This window comes from Histomonas meleagridis (genome assembly GCF_020186115.1).
Source record: "Histomonas meleagridis strain 2922-C6/04-10x chromosome Unknown contig_24, whole genome shotgun sequence".
NCBI lineage: Eukaryota > Parabasalia > Tritrichomonadida > Dientamoebidae > Histomonas > Histomonas meleagridis.
The window spans coordinates 378,183-398,679 of record NW_027150826.1 but is presented as its reverse complement, the minus strand read 5'-3'; the positions used below and the strand labels follow the sequence as shown (position 1 = coordinate 398,679).

Here is a 20,497-nt window from a genome sequence, read left to right as displayed (position 1 = left end):
ACGCATCAAATAAAATTAGGAGGAATTTGATAACTTCAGAAAGTGGTGAACCATGAATATAATAATATCCTGATGGAGAATTAAAAATGCATGTCAAAACTTGACATGTATCAATGTATTCATCTGTTTGCGTAATGTCTTTAATATTAAGAATAACTTTAAGTGCTTTAATGGTTAATTTAAGAGAAGGAAAAATATAAGAATTTGAAAATAAATCTTTAAAAAAATCAAGAATGACTTTGCGGAATTTATGTGAATTTGTAGTGTGAGCTATAAAAAATGGCTCAGAAATGGTTTCTAATTTAACAAATTTTTGATCAGAAATACTTTTTGAAGTTGACTTAATGGACTCTGTTACGTTGCCATTTCCCCACCAACCGCATAAGCTATGTAATGCGTTAAGATGAGAAATTGCATCTTTTTTAATCATATGTTTTGTATTTGGATAACAGGTTATCCCATAGGGGTGCCCCAATAAGCTGCAAAATTGTTTGCAAACGACGGTTAACGATCAATGCATGTTTCAGGCAGAATTCGATATTCTTAACAAAATATAATTATCCTTTAATCAAAAAACCATTCATTCCTAACCAAATTTTTATTTGAAGGCAAAAGTATTGTTAATTCCAAAAAAACTTTCCATAAAGTTTTTTTCCCAAATTGTATCATTTCATACTCCAAAGTAAGTAATCACTTCAAGAACACATTTATAAGGATACCACAAGAATTCCAAATGAAAAAAAAAGTTTAGTTTCAACTTTTCTTTAGACTAACTTCAGACCATACCAGTATTTAATGCTCCATCCTTTGTGTACAACACTGCTGTGTTCAGGGAGCCATCGCTCTTCCTCCTCAACAAGTAAATGATAATTCCGACAACAACAATAACCACAACAAGAGCAATATTCAAACCAATGATAAGGTAAACATTTGTATCCTTATCTTCGACTACAACTGTTTCGCTACATTCTTCAATAATTTCGCCTTTAGCAACTTGAAGTTGGCCGAATTCGTTTTGTTTGTAGCCAGACGGCGTCATGACTTTAGTTGCGAGTGCTCCATCAAATGCGTTTGATGCGATAACAGGTTCGGTCAAACCATTGAAATAAATGCATTGTAAATTTGATGTGTATGAAAATGCTAACACGCCAATGCTTGTCACGTTTTCCCCAATGACTAAGTTAGAAAGGCCAAAGCATGCCATGAATGAATAGTCTCCAATGGTTAATAATGAGTTTGGTAACGTTAAATTGTATAATGAGAAACAGCAACGAAATGCATTATGTCCAATGCGTTCAAGTGAGTCTCCCATATTTACTTCACTAAGTGAGAAGCAGTTATAAAAGACACCATCACCAATGGATTTAACAGAGTTTGGAAGGGTAATGTTGGAAAGTTTGTTGCATGTACGAAATGCTTCATCTCCGATGGTTTGCACTTTTCCACCAATGGTGACAACTTCAAGATTGCAGCAGGAATAGAAGGTGGATGGATCAATGGTTGTGACGGAATCTGGGATTTCAATTTTGGTTAATTTCCAACATTGATAAAATGCTGAACTTCCAATGGTAGTAATGCCAGTACCAAAGGTTACGCGAAGGAGGTCTGTGCATGATTGGAAAGCAGAATTTCCAAGTGAGGTTAATGAATTTGGTAAGCTAATTTGACTTAATTTGATGCAATTGGCAAATGCAAAGTTTCCAATTGTTTTAACACCATCACCAAGAGTGACTGTCTTAAGTTGGTTGCAATATTGGAAGGCATTATTTTCAATTGTCTTAACTGTACTTGGTAAGACAATATCTGCAAGTTTAATGCAATAGAGAAATGCAAAGGCTCCAATAGTTTCAACACCATTACCAATGACAACACTTGTTAAAACAGGACAATTTGAAAATGAGTATTTTCCAATTGTTTTAACTGATCCAGCAATGTTGACAGTAGCCAACACACTCCATCCTTTAAATGTTGATACACCTGTATCAGTTATACCTTGTTGAATGTAAAGATGTTCAGTTCGGTCTTTATATTGTTGGAAAGTTCCTTCTTCAAACTCTTTTTGTGTTAGAAGGAGTGTATGATTCTCCTCGATGAATTCTTGCAATGTGAACACCGAAAAGAGACCCACCAATAAGGCAAAACTCACCATTGTTCTGTACGATTAAAAGCGACACAATATTTCACATGATCTTCAGAATTTTAAAATATCGGTTCAAATCACAACGATACGTCAAAACGATGGCAACCACCGCATCATTTTAACATCAAACCCTAACAAGAAAATAATAAAAAAAAAAGAATAATCTAATGTCAAGTATTTAGCGTCCCTTTTGTTTAGGTGCAGGCTTGCATTTGACAATTTCATCAACCCTAAGAATTTGCTCCGCAGCTTCAGATGCTGAAATTACTATTTGTCTTTTAACTTTGAAGCTTTCTGTGATACCAAGTTTCTCAACATCAGCTACACCTCTTCCATTAATATCAAGGCCATAAGTAGTCTTACCTTGAGCATGAGCAGCTCTAATATTAGCAACAACTTCTGGTGCATCTAAACCAGCATTTTGAGCAAGAATCATTGGGATTTGTCTTAAAGCCCTAGCAAATCCATCCATAGCAAGTGAAACTTTTCCTGGTGTCTTCTTAGCTTCAGCTTCAACAGCATCAGCCATTAATACTTCGCTACAACCTGCTCCTAATACAGTTCTCTTTTCACTCATCATTGAAGCAATTACACATAACGCATCATGCATAGAACGATCAGCTTCATCAAGCATTTGAACAGTAGCGCCTCTAAGTACAATTGTACATGTTGCAGGATCTTTACAGCCGGAGAACTTAAGAAGTTTATCTTCGCCAATCATAATTGTTTCGACACAATCACAATGTCCAAGTTTAACACTTTCTGGTGTGTCGAATGTTGAAACAATATCACCACCAGTAACTAATGCAAGACGTTCAACACCTGCGAAATCTGCATGTTCAACAGAATTGATTCCATGAGATGTGAAATATTCTTCGGGAAGATTATAGATTAATTGACGATTAACAAATACATTTGGATGATGTGCTGCGATTTTTTCGCATTTGATGATCATCTTTTTACGTTCGGCTGATTCGATCTTTGCGAGTTGTTCGGGTGAATCAGTTTCGATTTTAGCGCCTTCGATTTTGATACGATCAGTATCCATTGGTGTATTTGCGATAAGAATATTAGCATTTTCGACTTTTTGTGGTTGGCCAACACCAAAGCTGCACTTAAGAATTAAGCCATCGACGAGTTCACTTTCATGAAGTGCGCCACCTTGAATCTTAACAATGGATATTGCATCAAGTCGAGTTGGATCTTTAAGTCTTTCAACGGCTTTGACTGCAATCTCTGCGAATTGATCACGTTCCATTGCTAAAACTTTAGAGTTAAGAGTTGTGGCAGCAACCTTAACAAGATCTTCTCTGAATTTGACTGGATCGGATTCGTTTGTCTTTGCGGACTTTTCAAGTGCTTCGACAGCAATCTTCGCTGCTGCTCTCCAGCCTTGAATAATGGTTTGTGGATGAATGCCTTTATCGACAAGACCTTCAGCTTCATGAAGAAGTTGGCCTGCTAATACAGCAACGGATGTTGTTCCATCACCGACCTCTTTATCTTGAGCTTGAGATAACTCGACAATTAAATGTGCGGCTGGGTTATCGACAACAATGGATTTAAGAATGGTGGCACCATCGTTTGTGACATTGATTGCTTCTTGATGTGAAAGTGATTGGAGAATTTTATCCATTCCTTTGGGACCAAGTGTGGTTTTAACAAGGTCTGAAATAGCCATGGCACCAACAAATGCTGACATACGGGCAATTTCACCACGTTCTTCATCGGCTTGGGAATCTAGAAGCTTCACGCCTGCTGTTTTCATTTAAGTGGTCACACTAGACATAACGTTCTCCAAGTAAACATTCCTGTTACCAATTCCTTTTGTTGCCAACAGACCCCAATAATTGATTTATTACTCATTAAAACAAATGACTTACATTCAATTGTCGCTTATGTTTTGGGTTTAGTCGCATTTGTTGGCTGATTTCAACTTCAAATACAAATTTTATGAAATTTTAACCAAAAAACTTAAATGAACAGTTACTGTTGTTGCAGGTAATTATAAGTAATAAGTATTTCATTTCTCATTTGTAAATTTCCAATATGATTAAAATCATAAAATTCATGACCTTTTGACAATTGCTCCCCGCACTCATGGTGTGCGTATTCGTAACCACATCAAACTTGACATTTCTACAAATTTAAAAAAGTCATTGATTTTTACTCAATACACAAAAAATACACACTGGAATAATTGATACCAAACAAAATCATACGCAGATTGAACATGGTTCCTTGTTCAGTTTTTGTTATCATCTAAAAGCCACAGGCATTTGACCGTTAGCAAAAAGTTATGATAAGTTATCGATTGCTCTCAATTTTGATACAACCGATAAACTTTTCACAAAAATAACTTTTCTCCGATATAAAACGATAGTTATCGTTCCCAGAAAACCACGGTTGTTTTTGATTTGTTTTCAAAAAACAAATGAACCAAAATGTGAATATTGTGAGTTTAAATCCACAAATCATTAGTTGGATACAAAGCGTTCAAAGCGTAAAACCTCCTTTGATGCCAATTAAAAAACAACCAATTTCGCGAAGAAAATTTACAAAAGAAGAAGATGAAAAATTAAAAAATTTGGTGTCTACTTTTGGTGATTGTGACTGGAAAAATGTAGCTTCACACATGGAAAATCGAAGTTCAAGACAATGCCGTGAAAGATGGAAACATTACTTATCACCAGATGTTTCAAATGAACCATGGACTGAATCAGAAGATAAATTGCTCTGTGAGAAGTATAACGAATTTGGACCACGGTGGTCTCGAATTGCTAAATATTTTCCAAACAGAACTGATATTACCATAAAAAATAGATGGGTTGGGCTAAATGGAAAAGCTATAAGAGCAAGTAAAAAGCTAGCACTACAGCAACGCCAAAAACAGTTTGTTGAACAAATTCCATTTCAACTACCATTAGAAGCTCAAGCACATGTAATTAAAACTCCAGATCCACAAAAAGAAGTGGAAAATGTGCAAACCACTGCCTAAAAAAAAGGCTTTAGCGAGATATGTATTATGTAACACCTAAAACATCGCCTCCAAGTTTTTTTTAATAATTCCAAATTTTGATAATTAAGATCTAAATACAAACGCTGCTGTGTTTTCACGTTAACAATAGTATAATGCCTTCTGTAAAAAGTTTTGATGTGTTGATTTAAACTTTGTGAATATTGAAGATTTTAATTGAATACTTTTATATATAGTAATTTAAAGCTGTGTTATTTCATTTTGCATTTCCATTAGCAACATTACAAGCTAACATTAAGAGCTAAAACTTTCTTATAAAAAACTTTGGGCCAAATGAAGTTGGAGTGCCCCATAACGGTTTTACCGCCAAATTTTACGGAGAGAAACTGTTGGAGAACGTTTACATTCAAAATCTACTTCACTCGGGAAGTAGCAACAAATGGAAATAAAAGCGGTGGAGTTAGGACAAAACCAACCCAGTACAGACCCCAAAAATGGACGAACAAAATTTGTTGTCAAGGTACTTCAAACTCTTATGAAAAGTCAAAGCTGTCCACAAGATATTTCAAAAATTGGAATTTGTTGGTTTCCTGATGGAGTTTATTTCCTTTGCAATGCAAAAATACTTGCAGAATACTTGCTTCTTAAGCCTAACTCAATTAATACAAACTTCCGAGAACATGGATTTGCAATTGTTGATTGCCCTATTGACGAAATCATTTCCACGTTTGGTGCACTTCCCGACGTCAAGAACTGGAAAAAGCGGTGGAATCCCAAGGGACAATTCAATCGGAATACTACCATTAAAGAAGCCGAATCAATCAAATGTGTTGAACGAAAGAACATGGAGTTACTTACCACCACTTTACGTAACCCTTGTGCTCCCATATCACCACCCAAAGTCATTCCCGCCAATTCCCATCTTTCTTTAATTCCAAGTAATTTAGCCATAATTCTTCGTAGTGAACCTGATACACTTCTTTCTGCCGCCGTGATTGTCAAGAACTGTGATGCAGATCCCATTTGGAAGCAAAACATTCTTACAGAAGTAACTCAAATATGGCGCAACACATTTGGCACTGTTAATCGTATTTCCCCCGAGATGATGACCAAGTTCATTCTCCAGCCCTTTTCAGACCAAACCACAGACATAGTCACGCAACTTTCCTCCAATATCGAGTACTTATTAATCAGTCGGACCGACCTCAGTCAACAATTTGAATCTGTTGGCTTTGATGACTTCTTATTGTTCATGATCCGCTATGGCTCCATGCGTAACATCCGCAATAACTTATTAGAAATTTCTAGTTTTGATTCGACATCAATTTTTGACCTTTCGTGTACGTTCTCATTTCCATCGCAGCACGAAGTGCATCCACGATTCCAGCCATGGTTTCATCCATTGCTTACGCTGTCGAGCGGCGAGTCGCTTCTCAAGAACCAGACAAAGAACGCATGGGTTGTTCGCCCGTCGTCGATACCGAACTTGTTCACTGTCCACTGCAAAATATGTTCCGTTTCCGGAAGTAAATTAATTGCGTCGCACATTAAATACGACGCAATATCGCAGGACGAGGCGCGAAAGTTCTCAATAATAAACACAAACAGAGAGAAGAGATACGCCGCGTCGTGGAATGAGATACTGTTCGACGTGCTGCACCTGAAGATGGAGGACGCGCTGCTGGAGGTGAGGGCGTGCGCAAGGAAGGAGACAATGCACGTGGACCCGCAGGTGGTGATAAGCAACAACGAGCACCAGACAAACGAAAGGAACGAAGCATACCAAATGTTCCAGCTGAGCATGTGAATGAATAAAAACTGTAAATAGAAACCGAATGTGTGAAAAGAAATTAATGTAATAAATATGAAGTGAGTGAACAATGTGTTGAATATATAATGTAATTTATGTAATGATAATGAATATGAATATTAAGTGAGTGAACAATGTGTTGAATATGTAATGTAATTTATGTAATGATAATGAATATTAAGTGATTGAACAATGTGTTGAATATATAATGTAATTTATGTAATGATAATGAATATGAATATTAAGTGAGTGAACAATGTGTTGAATATGTAATGTAATTTATGTAATGATAATGAATATTAAGTGATTGAACAATGTGTTGAATATATAATGTAATTTATGTAATGATAATGAATATTAAGTGATTGAACAATGTGTTGAATATATAATGTAATTTATGTAATGATAATGAATATGAAGTTAGTCATCTTTTTTATAACATTCTTTGTAAAAATTTCGTACAAAAATTTAATTATTTCGCTATCGTTTTTATGAATTTCTTTTTATTTGATTTCAATTTTCTTCAGCATTTCAAAATAAACTTTAGGTTTTTTTTCGTTGTGAATAAAAAGATGAATAAATTAATTTACTTATTATAATATCAAATGAAATAGGAAAATAAGTAATGAGAAAATCAACTTGTTCAATAAATGGTTTTTGAACATCTTCTTCACTTAATTCAAAAATCATTTGTTTAAGGATAAGTAATGTCTTTAAATTATCGATTTTGATATTGACATTTACATTGGATCTTGAATTACTATTTCCCATTTAACGAATTACCATCAAAACCGCTTTCAAACTCGAAAATTTCGGGAAACATATGACTATCAAAAATTTGTTTTCTATTTTGCACCATTTTTTATTTTATTTGTGAACATTTGCTTAATTTAGATTTGAGTTAGAATGTGTATTATTAAAGCAAATCAATTTTATCATTCAATATTAATTATTTTTATTAGAAACAGTGCAAAAAATCCAGTAATAAATATACACCAGAACCTACTTATTATGAAAATAATAACATCGTTGGTGATATAGTCATGGTTTGGATAGATGATTTAATCAAATATTTTCAAGCAACTCATTAGAAAAATTTCCAAAATTAATAAATAAATTTCAAATATGAAAAACTTGTATTATTTCCAATATTTAAAGTTGAAATACACCGAGAAATAAATAAGTAACTTTGAGCATTAATGTCTTTAAGCTCCAATTTAATGATAACTTTGTTTTTTCACTCAGTTGAACACAAAATTATTAACAAAATTTCACATATTTCACCTTAAATGGGAAATGATGTGTTGAGAAAAGAACAATTTTCATTTCAAAATTATTTTTATTATTATAATTCACATTCATTCCTCTGTCAGTTTCATCCACGCCAACTTTGCGTCTGCTGCCTCTTTCCTGATTTCTCTCTTGTCGTCGTCGAGTGCCATTCTCAGCTTCCTGATCACCTTCGTCTTGTGCTTCATGCACTCCTTCTCGTCGATGCTCAGCGGTATCAGCCTGAGCACCCTCACGATGTCTATTCGGGTTCTTGCGACGACATTTTCGTTCAACAGATAATATTCCAATAATTTTTCGATTATTTCGTCGAACACTTTCACGAACACTTTCATTATATTATTATCCATTCGAATTATGCAGAACAATATCAAATCGAGTGCGCCTTTTAAGTCGACGTCGATGAACTTCGGAAACATTTTAATTAATTGTGCAATATCACTTAAGAACATTTCCGGAGGACATAATAAACATAATTTAATTAATGAATACGGAGAATCATTTAATGATAAATGGAATTTGTTCCATAAAATTTCTTTATACTTTTCGTTATATATAAATCGTTGATTAATAACATCGAATTTGTTATATATTTCGCCAAGTGATTCATCAAATTGATCTTCGAAGATTAATAACTCCGGAATCAATTGAACAGGATCGAAATCAGATGTAATTATTCCTTCTAATGCTAATGAAAATGGATTCTTTTCGATTATGTTTGAGCTAAGTTTACATGATAATATATTTCTGGAGCTTTCATTTAATGTCGTTATTTCATTAATTATTTCGGTGGGTATATCTTTAGGTAATATCGAAGTTAATATTAAATCAAACAAAGAATTATGTTTAAGTAAATTTTTCGATAATATATTTCCATTTGTTCGTAATGAAATTGTTAATATTAAATCGTCGTTAACATTTTCTTCAGTAGATAAAATCTCTAATAAATCATCCGATAAATTATCAGAGAGTTGTTTAATGGGTAAAAGACTTCGATGTAATATTTGATAATTCTTCGATTTGGCAAACGAATTGAATATATATCTCGAGAAAAATGAATTTGTACATAAATGACTCGCAAATCGCGAAACTTCAGTTGAGGACTTTAATGAATGAAATGAAGTATGCGTTGAAATGCTTTCGATTAATGGCGTTAGTAACTCATTTAACAAAACATTTTCGTACTCTGTTTGAGTGGAAAGTGAATTAAGTGCTGATGTAGAAAATGGTTCGAGTTCGATATGCATAAGAAGATTTGTAAGAAGTGTCGGGTTAAACGGTAAATGAAGATGGTTACTGAGTTCCCGTATGATGACAAGTGATGTGATGTGGAGATTGCGATTATCTGATAATAATGAATTATTGGCTATCGTCAAAAATGGAGTGAAGGAATCATCGGTAAGATCATGGAAGTCTTGGAGCTTAAGAAATTCGACGATAGAAGCAAGAATGCTTTGAACGCGATTTTCATCATGCGATTCAAAAGACTTTTGTACTACAGCTGCTAATGGAGCAATGACTTGCTTTGAAAAGTGGATGACTTTGTCAATGTTCCAGGAGACGATGGAATATGCACGAATTGAATTCATATTTTCACTCTCGATAATTTCGGTAGATATCCACTCACTAATGGCTATAGAGGACAACATTTGATGGGAATCTGGGTTTAGTTCAACAAATTTGACAATGGAGGTTATCGCTGAATTGACAGTATTCTCATCAGTAGCTGTTGATCCTCCTTCAAAATGCTCTCGGAGTGAGATTATAAAGGAAGAGACAACACTGACAACCAACTCGGGCTTAGTTTTATGAACTAAAAGAATTGATAAACTTCTATAAATTGGAGTTCGAGTATCAGCAAGAGAATTCTTTAACTTAGCAGAAACAAGCTCAGCTAAGTCATCTGCAAATTTTGGGTTGGAAGCAAGACATTCTGATAATTGATTAGCTAAATCAGTATTTTGAGAAATTGGATAAAATACACTTACAACATCAAATAACTCTGAGATTTGTGCCTTGTCAAGTTTATCAATAATTAGATTAGTAAATTTTTGGAAAATATTAAAGACAACTTTAAGGCATCTTGGATCTTGCTCATAACCGCAAAACACTTTGAATTTTTCGACGATAGACGGTTTTGTTATTGAAATTCCTTTTTTGATGATCTTGTCAAACAACTGATATGCCGAAAGTCTTGCTGCATATAAGTTAACTCTTAAATCAATACTAATAAGTTTATCAAATGTATCATTAAGTTGTTCAGAATCCAAAATATCTATATTTGTGGAAATAATTTCACATGAAGCCTGAAGACAAGCAGAGTCTGCTAATTTGATAGCAGCCATTTCTGCAATTGCTTTCCTTACAGCAGGGATTTTGAATTGAGTGTTAAAAAAGGAAAGAACAGTAATTGCTTGAATTCTCATATTTCTATCTTTATCACTTAAAAATGGAAGTAATTCGCCTACTTTTGCTTCAAGGTCACTGTCGTTTTCGATTTCAGTTAAAGTTGATTGAAGGATAGATGTTTTTTTGTCTTCATTAGCTCTAGCCAACCGGTTGAGTGTGTATTTCATTGATATTACTATCCAAACAGACCCAGTCAAATTTCATTGGAATCACTTTTTGCGGATCACAAATACTATTAAACGTCTAATAAAATATTCTTTTTTGATAGTAATTTGATCGTCTCTGTTCATGGATATAATTAAATAATTTTTCATTATCTATATAAAAATATACAAATTCCCTATATTATAAATAAAAAAATAATTTAAAGAAGAAAAATCAAACAAAATAACAAAATAAGAAAAATTATTTAATTTATATTAACGCAAATTTCTCATAGTAATATATTAACAAATCAAATAGCAATTTTTTCTTGTTTACTCAGTAGGTGTCACAAATTTATTCAATTTTTCATAAATGAAATCTATTGATGCTGTCCTTTCGTTCGGATCCAGTCTATCAATGGCGTTTATCATCGTCTGTGCTCTATGTAACATTTGCTTTGTTACCTTTCCGTCACCGCCTGCCATTTTTTTTGAAAATCTTTTTATCCAAATCGCGATATGTAATTCTGTTTGTATCTTGATTCACCATTCTTAGTAAATAGTTGAGTGGGTGTAACTCATTTATTAATTGTTGTTGACTTGGTTTCCTACCAGGTTTATGTTTCAGGATAAATTTTGCTTGTTCAAGATCGACATAATGCGATGCATCTTTTTTTCTGCATATTTTCCACCATTTTCTTTATTTTTTTCTCTGTGTCCATTTTGTATTGATACATCTCTGATTGGTTGAGTTTTAGAATCTGTTACTGGCTTTTTAGCATCTTTAAATCCTTTACATTTTTTGTCTATTTCCCCATTATTCGTTAATATGTTGTAACCACTTTTTACTGCTTTGCAATTTGGATCAGGTAATCCATCATTTGTCAGTATGATAAATCCGTTTTTTATCATTTTGCTGCTTTTATCGATTTTTCCATTTATTGTAAACATTAAATCATCTTTTTCAGGTGTATATGTAGAAGAAGATGAAGTAGCTGTGCTTTCTTTCGATGATTTATATCTCATATCAAGTTTACCATCTTTTCTAAAGTGTAATTCATTTGAAGAATTATTATTATCGCATATTGGTGATGAAGAAGTGTGTTAACTATTTTACATGGATGTATTTGAATATGCTGCACGAGATGAACTGCAGCGCATATCTAGACCACCGTCTTTCTTGTAATGCAATCCACTTGATGAAGATGAGGAAGATGTTGGAGGAGAATATGTTTTTGATGAGGTTGAGCTTGAGCTTGAACATGCTGCACGAGATGAACTGTAGCGCATATCTGGCGTACCATCTTTCTTTAGATGAATCATGAAAAAAAATGAGAAAGAATGCCGCATTGAAAGATGTATCAAAAGATTGAGAGAGGGTGAAGTATGTCACATTTTTATCCATAGAAATGATTGTTAAAGTTAACATTTCAACAGAAAAATTAAATTCATACAAAACTTTGAATTTTTGTAGTTACAGGCTAAACGTAAACAGACATTATTAAATACTTTTATATAAGTTTAACAAATTTTATTCTTTTATTGCTCTTATATGTTTTGCATTCGATCTATCAAATGCACTACTATACTTCATTTTATTTTGACAGTAGAAAATTATTTAAAATAAAATATCCAATGAAAATTCAAAGAAAATGTTATCCTACTTCAATAGTTGGTGAAATTTCTATTTAATAATATATACATTTTATTCAAGAACAATTAATTAATTAATATTTAGAAATGCTTGTGATGTATTGATTTAAATAATATTCTATATCAAAAAAATTCTTGAATATGAAAATTACTCAACTGAATTCGGTAGCAAAAATGTAATATGGTTACAGTGGTAATATTTTTATTATCCATAATACATCTTTTTGATGATTAGGATGTTGAATATTTTGTTTTATTGGAATGTTTTGAAGTTTATGATAATTCTCAACTCTATTAATTCCAAATGAATTTGCAAGTGTAATATAATTTAATGAAGATCAAAAAGAAAATACTGAACCTCCAATAAAATTCATAAAATAAAGAAATAAAATACAATTTATTAATAATAAATTTATTTTTCTTTACAAAGTTTCTGTATTACACATTCTATACAAAATTGCAATTGTTTATTTCTTGTTTTACATAACTTAGTTAAAGGTTCAAACAAGAAGTAAACATGGCCAAACTTTCCATTTTCATCGAATATACCATTTTCCACATTCATTTTATCCAAGTTCATTATGAAGTCGATCATTTCTTCATATTTTTTCTCTATTAACTTCGAGTTTAAAGCGTTTTCTTCATTTAATACCAAATCAACTAATTCATTAAAATATTTTTTGATTAAATCTTTTTCCTTTAATGCGAATTTTATATCCGAATTATCATTTTTCGAGCAAAAACTTTTAAAATATAATGAAAAGAATGTTGGCGATCTTTTAGCGAACATAATATAAATGTTTAAACCATTTTCCGAAAGTATATTCATTTTCGGAGTAATTAGTTCTATCAAAGGAATTTGGAACTTATAATTTTTCCTTCCGATTTCTATTAATTTAAACAATGTAATATCTTCCGAAAGTAAATCCTCCATAGAAATTGGAAGCGAAATCAAAAACTTTAAACATTCTTCACAACTTTCATTAATAGATATAATATTTTTCATAACTAACAACAAAATCTTTAATGCTATAGCTCTCATTTTCTCATCGAAAGAATGCACAAAAAGTATAGTTATTAAATCAGTTATTTTTGTAATTCGTTCGATATTATTTTTACACAAGTTAATATATTTTACTATATAATTCATTAATATAATATATTTCGACTCATTTAATTTCGGTAATAAAATTATTATGTCTAAAATCGAAAATATAATTTCATCATTTTTCGCTTTAAAAAATAATTCTATAATATTTAACCAAGATTCGAATTCGTCATTTTTAATATCATTAACAATTTTAGGTAAAACTTCTTTAATAACATAAACAGCTGATTTTAAATCTAAGTTATTATTGAGATATTTAATGATTGTTCGATTAAATGAAAACGTCGCTTGTTTAAATAATGTTTCATCTTTGAAAAAAAATAATGGAATATAACATTTGATGACTTCATTGTTATCTTTTTCGGAATATGTTTGAATTGTACTCACTAAATCATCAATAACTGTTTTATAAGTTCCAATATTTCTTAAACATTCAATTGAACCTTTTAATATTAAATTTGGTAAATTAATTAAATCAATGTTTAATATTAATGGATGTATAATATTATTTTCTATATAACTCTTTAATTCATTTGAATAATTTTGATGATTCTCATTAATAATCTCAAATAATGTTCGTAATGATATTTCACGAATATTAATTCGTTTATCATAAAATTGTTTTTGTAAGATATTTAATAAGATTTTCCAATTAGTATTATCATTAGGTAATAAATTAACTGAGATTTTCTTTATAAAATTTACGGATTCTATTGATATATTAGTATCAATATCTTGTGAAATATATGCCGAAATTGTAGATAAACATATTTCGATGTCAGTTTTCTGTAAACTACTCAACGCTTCATTACAAACATATTTTAATGATTCGAAACCACTTTGTATAGTTTTATCTCCAGTGACAACTAAAATATTTTTTAAGATCGAAATAATAATTTTCCATCCATCACTTGATATATTATTTGAACAATTAATAATTAACTTATATAAACAATCAAAACCTAATTCTAAAAGATTCGGATTATTTAAATTAGTAATTCGAAATATAAAATCATAAATAAAACTTTTCGTTTTATTGTTTTCATTATCATTTATAACAATTTCAGCAATTTCAAAAAATAATCGAATGATATTAACTTGTAAATCAATGTTATTCGAACTTAATATTCGTTTTAAATGATCAAAAAATGGTTCTTCAACTATATCCCGATAATTTTTATTCTTGATAAATAAATAACAAATCGTTTGTAATGGCCATAAATTTAATTCATTCGAATTACGATGAATTTCTTCGATACTTAAACATAATATAATATGAAATAAATTCTCAAATTCTTTCGAATTAAGTTTGTTAGAGAAATCAACTATCGATGGCTGAATGATTTGTAATGTTTTAATATCAATCGATGACTTTTGTGATAATGCAATTCGATTACATTTACAAATTACACCAAAAATCGTTTGCCAAAATTTCATAAGTTCAATACTTCGTTTTTGTAAAAAGCGAATTAATAAATGCAAACATATTAATCCTTTTTTGGTCATTGACCCATTGATTACATTTGGTAAACAAATTTCAGTTAATATATTAATTTGTGTTTTTAAATATTCACTTTTTTTAAGATTAATTAAATACTTAAGTGTGGATTTAAGGATATTAAGTGACATTATAAGTGTTTTTGTTTCATCTGTGGTTCGAATTACATTACTCCAAATATTCTCAAAAATTGGAAAAATTTGTTCGAAATAATCAAGATGTTGTGAAAGTTTTGGGATCTGTAAATAAACAACTAATATAGAAAACATTAAGTTCCGATTTGGATTTTGATGATATGGATCAAATGAACTTAATGAAATACATTTTCTTGAAATAATTAATGTATCGTGATGTAAACCTTTGAAATTCGATGTGAAATATTTTTCTGCAATTTGTGTTATTTTAAGTAATTGTTTGGAATTAAATATTGTAAATAAAAGATGAGGAGATTGTGAAATAGTTATTGCAATTGGTTCAAAAAGAAATGGATTTGTTTCAAGAAAAGAAACCATTTTGTTCACAATTATTTTGACTCGGTTTGTTTCGGTTTGGCTTAAATATATCATCAAATGAGGAAAAAATAATGAAAATTCAACAGGTGAAGTTTGTGATGAAAGATATTGGGTAATACTTTCGGTAATTGTTTTACATTGATTTTGAAAATGAAGAAGTAAAGGTATATGTTCATCTAGAATATACTTTAAAAGTAAGAGTGGAAAGTTCCCAGGTTCAAATGTATTAACAAATACATATGGTTCTTGGCCATTGATTATACATAAGAGATCTGTAATGAGTGAAAAAATAAAATTAATTGACCAATGAGCTGAGGAAACAACAGAAGATTGATCTGGAAGAGCTTGTGGTTTATCATTTATTGTGGCAATGTATGAATCAGAATCATCACTTGGATCTAAATTTTCATCATTTGATTTTCGATATGAAGATGATCTTCTTTGTTTGCCAAGAATTCTATCAAATGCTATATCAAGAAGTTGGTAAGAAGTTGCAATTGCTATACTTTGAAGAGAAGATGAAGATGAAGCAACTTTAAATATCCATTTTGCACAAAAAAATCTAATATCTATGTCATCTAAATTAGAAGCAAATGATGCTAAAGAAAGTTGAAATAATTTAAGTGTAAATTGCACTGTAGAATTTGAAAATGCAGAATCAATTAATTCAAATATTTTTGTACAAGCAACACAATTAATTGAAGATGTCTCAATTAAAATCTTGATCACATTTAGTAGTAAAGTCGAAACATTTGTAAGTTTTTTGTCTTTTAAAACATTATCAAAAAATTGAATAAAAGAATCATCTGGATTATTAATTATAAGTTTGTTTTCTTTAGCTCTGTTAATCAATGCGTCAACAGATTTTTTTCTGTTTCCTGATAAGCATGAAGAAATCGTCTTTAAATCTTGCTGAAGTTTCTCCATAATCTGTCACTTTTCCGAATAATTATTTTTGAGCTCGGTGTGCGTCATAACCAAACGCAGAGTAAACCATTCAATCTACTCTCACAAAAAAAGATTACAACCGAGTTTTTCACATGTATTTTTGAATACTTTTCACTTCACCGAGGTACAAATTTTTCTAATACCGAAAATTCATCACTGGATTTAAGGGATGTATTAATTTTCATATGCTTAACTCTATAGCAAATGATATCTCGTAAAATGATAATAAAATTAAATTCTATTTAAGTTTTTCAAACATCGAAATCACATTTTTTTACATTTAAAAAATTTATGATAAAAAATGTCTTTTCATAAAAAGAGAACCTCAAAACAATGTAACAAAACCATTAAATATTTTTATTCATACAAATATTTTATTCCCACGCGAATATTCATTTCCTTTTATGAATATTTCGAGTATATTTCCTTTAGTTTTTCTATTTCGTAATCATTTTCCAGCACTTCGATGTTATCTTTTCTCTTTCTTTCCTGTGGTATAAAGCTAGATATCAAATATGCGTTTTCATAATACGCGAAAGGTTGAAAAAGTTTTGGCTTTGTTCTCACCGAATTTTGTTCCAAGAACAATGAGTTTGGGTAATTTTGATAATATTTATAAATTGTTTCTTCTCTTAGATCGAATTTACACGGCTGCGATCTCATCCAAATGTTCAATTCTTCTTCGAGCGAATTAAATTCGTCAGAAACATCGAACAAGTTCAACTTTGCGAAATAATAATTTATCATTAACGGGAAATATTCCAACACCAATTTCTGTAAGTAATTAATTTTCTTTATATCGAATGGGAAATGAAGTTCTTTTGCCAAACAAAAATGCACTAACAACACTAACATTTTCTCGATTTCATTTTCGGGCAAAATTATTCCGTCCGATATTTGACTAAAAGTATTATATATCAATGATAGAAATGTTTCAATGTAATCAATTGGCTTTTCTTTTATGAACTTCTTTTCTTGGACAGTTGGTACGTAATGCGAAAACAAACAAATTTTACTCTGGAAGAATTCAGGAGGAAGTTTAAAATCAGGAATTTGATATACAACAAAGAAATATATCATATTTAAGATGGTAGAAAACTTCCAAAATCCTTTCGGAGTATATTTTTCATCTAATTGTTTCCAATTTTGTTTGAGCTCTTGTTTTTGTGGTAATAATATCATTAATATCTTCTCTTCGATTTCAATTCCATCACTAATACTTATTGAATCATTAAATCCATTTGATATGAATTTAGTTAAAACATTTGGAAACTTTTTAATCAATAGAAAATGTGCTTTTGATATTATAAATTCACATAAAAAGTCAAAAAGTAAAAACTGATTACAATTTTGTTCAACGTATAATATTAAATCAGATTCACATTCAATAGAAAACATTGGTATAATATGCGCAACTGATTTAACAAGTGTATTATTATTCTTTAAGACTAATGTTAATTTCATCCAATTATATTTAACAGTATAAAACATTAATGTATTTTGTGAATAAAATATTGGGAAATCCTTCGAACAATTCATGATCCCATTGGGCGTTTCAGGAACTAATTGGCTATCGGTGATGGAATATTTCCAAAATGTATTTAAATCAAAAAATAATAAACAAACATTGCCAATCGGAATGATCAGATTGTCCTTCATCTTAATGATAACAAGGTTCGATTTATTATATTGGGATTGGAGACCAATGCTAACAAAGCGATTGGCAGGAAAACCTAAAAATGAAATGCTTTGTTGTGAACCAATCGATGCAAGAACAAAATTCTTCTTCCCGCTAAATGTAAAAAGATGAGTGGGTAAAAAGTTTTCATTGCTAGCGTCCATTTGAGCAGAATAAAGAAGAACAAATTCTTGCGCAAATGAATAATATAGAATTTTTCGAGAAGATTTAATAATGACTAAATTGGGCGAATAACTGGAATACATCCACCAAAGAACTTTGCCAGCTATTTTTTTGGATGTGTTACTAGAAAAATTGGATTTAATAGTCATTAGATATAAAGAATTTTTTTTTTTGTAAATAAAATATTCATAATTCGAAGTGGAATCAATTGGAGTGCAATGCTTTGCATTGTGGATCTTAAAATGTCCTTGACTTGATTTGTCTAAATAAAGAAAATGAAGATAATTATCATCTGTATGAAAGGATAAGATTTTTTGTGATTTTGAAAGTGACGCCTCAGAAATTTTTTGATTATAATCACCATTACATAGTAAAATTAAAGAGTTTGAATGATAATCATATTTGAAAAATTTAACTTGCTTGCTATTTACTTCTTCATAGAGAATGGCATAACAATCATTTGATACGCCACAATAATGAAGCTTTGGATTCGGTGCTGTTAATTCGTGAGGAGGACTGCGACTTTCGAAGCAAATCATGATTGCATGACAATAAAGTATTCAATAATCGTGTCATTTTTGTATTTAAGAAGATCAGCAAATAATATAAAGATAAAAGTGGCAAAGAACTTGGTTCGCAAAAATGTTTTTTTCCTGCTGTTCAGTCTCTACTATGTATTAATTCATTGTTCCTCTATCGCTAAATAGCAGAAAATAAAAATCTTTAACACAAATGACGAATTAAAAGATATGAAAAGCATTATAATTAAAATGTTTACAAATTATATTGAAATACCAACGAAATATGAAATTTTATCTTTAGCGCCTGAGCAGCCAATGACAATTCAAAATATGACCAAAGTAATTTTATTTTTGTAGGTTATTTAAGAATATGATTACATTTTAAACTGTAAAACTCAAGGGAACATTCATGCTTTTTATTTGATTTAAGCTATTTCAGAAAGGGCATGTTGTGGATGCTGAAAAAATCCTCTACTAGAAATTCTCTAGTTTTCATTCATGAATGATAAATTTTAAAAATGTGTTCAAATGCATAATAAAATCTTCTTTGCATGAAATAATATGTAGAATGAGTAATATTATACCAAATTAAGTTTAAATTGGGAAAACAGCTAAGTGGTTTCAAAAAAAAAATTATTGTGATTTTGATATTACCTTTAATCGAAATAAAATAAACGATGCATTTTCGAAATGATTTTTATTAGTGTGTTACTATATAATTTATAAAATTTCAAGTCAGTTTTGATCCTCGATCTGAAGATTATATCATTTCACGTCACATTACACATATGTATAGATAAACCATTGAAAATGAAAAACTAGAGAATTTTTAGTAGAGGATTTTTTCCACATCCATAACATTGTCTATAGATATATTTTATTGAAAATTCTCTGATTTCATGTTGTTTCTTTCTATATTGCATTAAAAAATTCAAATATTATTTTGGAACCTTAAGTTATTCAAATAAACATCTTTAAAATTGGCTTCAGTTCATTCTTTTTCCATAAGTAATTTATAAATTTCTGTTTGATCATTTTCTAACGCAATATCTAGCGCAGTTTCAAATAAATAAAATAATTTCCAAATATTATTATAAAATATAAAATTATTCAAATTGGCTTTAAACAAAATTAGTAAATATCTTTCAAATTAATATTAATACTTTTATTATCAAGAAGTAATTTAGCTATTTTAATTTGTTCATTTTCTATTGCTAGAATAAGCGCTGTTTCAAATATTTTATATATTTTCCAAAAATTATTAAGATACATCAAATTGTCAAAACAAATTTTATATAAAACGAATAAAATATTTTGAGCATTTACATCAATTCCTTCTTTTTCAAGAAGTAATTTCGTTATTTCTATACATCCATTCTCAGCTGCAAACATAAGTGCAGTCCAAAATGATTTAAACATTTTCCATAAATAATTTTGATATATAAAATCAATAAAAATAACTCTAAATAAAACAAATAAATATCTTTAGCATTAATATCGATATTTTCTAGTTTAATAAGTAATTCTGCTATTTCTATTTGAGATTTTTCTGTTGCAATCATAAGTAATGTTTTAAATAATTTAAATAATTCTTGAATATTATTTTAATACATTAAAATATTAAAAT

The 20,497-nt window shown here is 30.2% G+C and overlaps 4 protein-coding genes across 4 annotated transcripts; 1 reads left to right on the top strand and 3 right to left on the bottom strand.

The window, feature by feature from the left end:
- Positions 1-775: 775 nt before the first annotated feature.
- On the bottom strand, positions 776-2,149 carry GO595_004016 (leucine-rich repeat protein; the record flags this gene model as incomplete). The annotated part of the gene is made up of 1 exon (XM_067917102.1): positions 776-2,149. The coding sequence occupies one exon, from the start codon at positions 2,147-2,149 to the stop codon at positions 776-778; it is 1,374 nt and encodes a 457-aa protein (XP_067775911.1).
- A 169-nt stretch (positions 2,150-2,318) lies between these two features.
- On the bottom strand, positions 2,319-3,908 carry GO595_004015 (T-complex protein 1 subunit beta; the record flags this gene model as incomplete). The annotated part of the gene is made up of 1 exon (XM_067917100.1): positions 2,319-3,908. The coding sequence occupies one exon, from the start codon at positions 3,906-3,908 to the stop codon at positions 2,319-2,321; it is 1,590 nt and encodes a 529-aa protein (XP_067775910.1).
- Positions 3,909-5,556: 1,648 nt separating this feature from the next.
- Positions 5,557-6,924, top strand: GO595_004014 (uncharacterized protein; the record flags this gene model as incomplete). The annotated part of the gene is made up of 1 exon (XM_067917099.1): positions 5,557-6,924. One exon carries the CDS (start codon positions 5,557-5,559, stop codon positions 6,922-6,924), a length of 1,368 nt encoding a protein of 455 aa, XP_067775909.1.
- A 1,361-nt stretch (positions 6,925-8,285) lies between these two features.
- GO595_004013 (uncharacterized protein) lies at positions 8,286-10,793 on the bottom strand (the record flags this gene model as incomplete). Its single annotated transcript, XM_067917098.1, has 2 exons — positions 8,286-8,439; positions 9,403-10,793. The coding sequence occupies 2 exons, from the start codon at positions 10,791-10,793 to the stop codon at positions 8,286-8,288; spliced, it is 1,545 nt and encodes a 514-aa protein (XP_067775908.1).
- Positions 10,794-20,497: the final 9,704 nt, after the last annotated feature.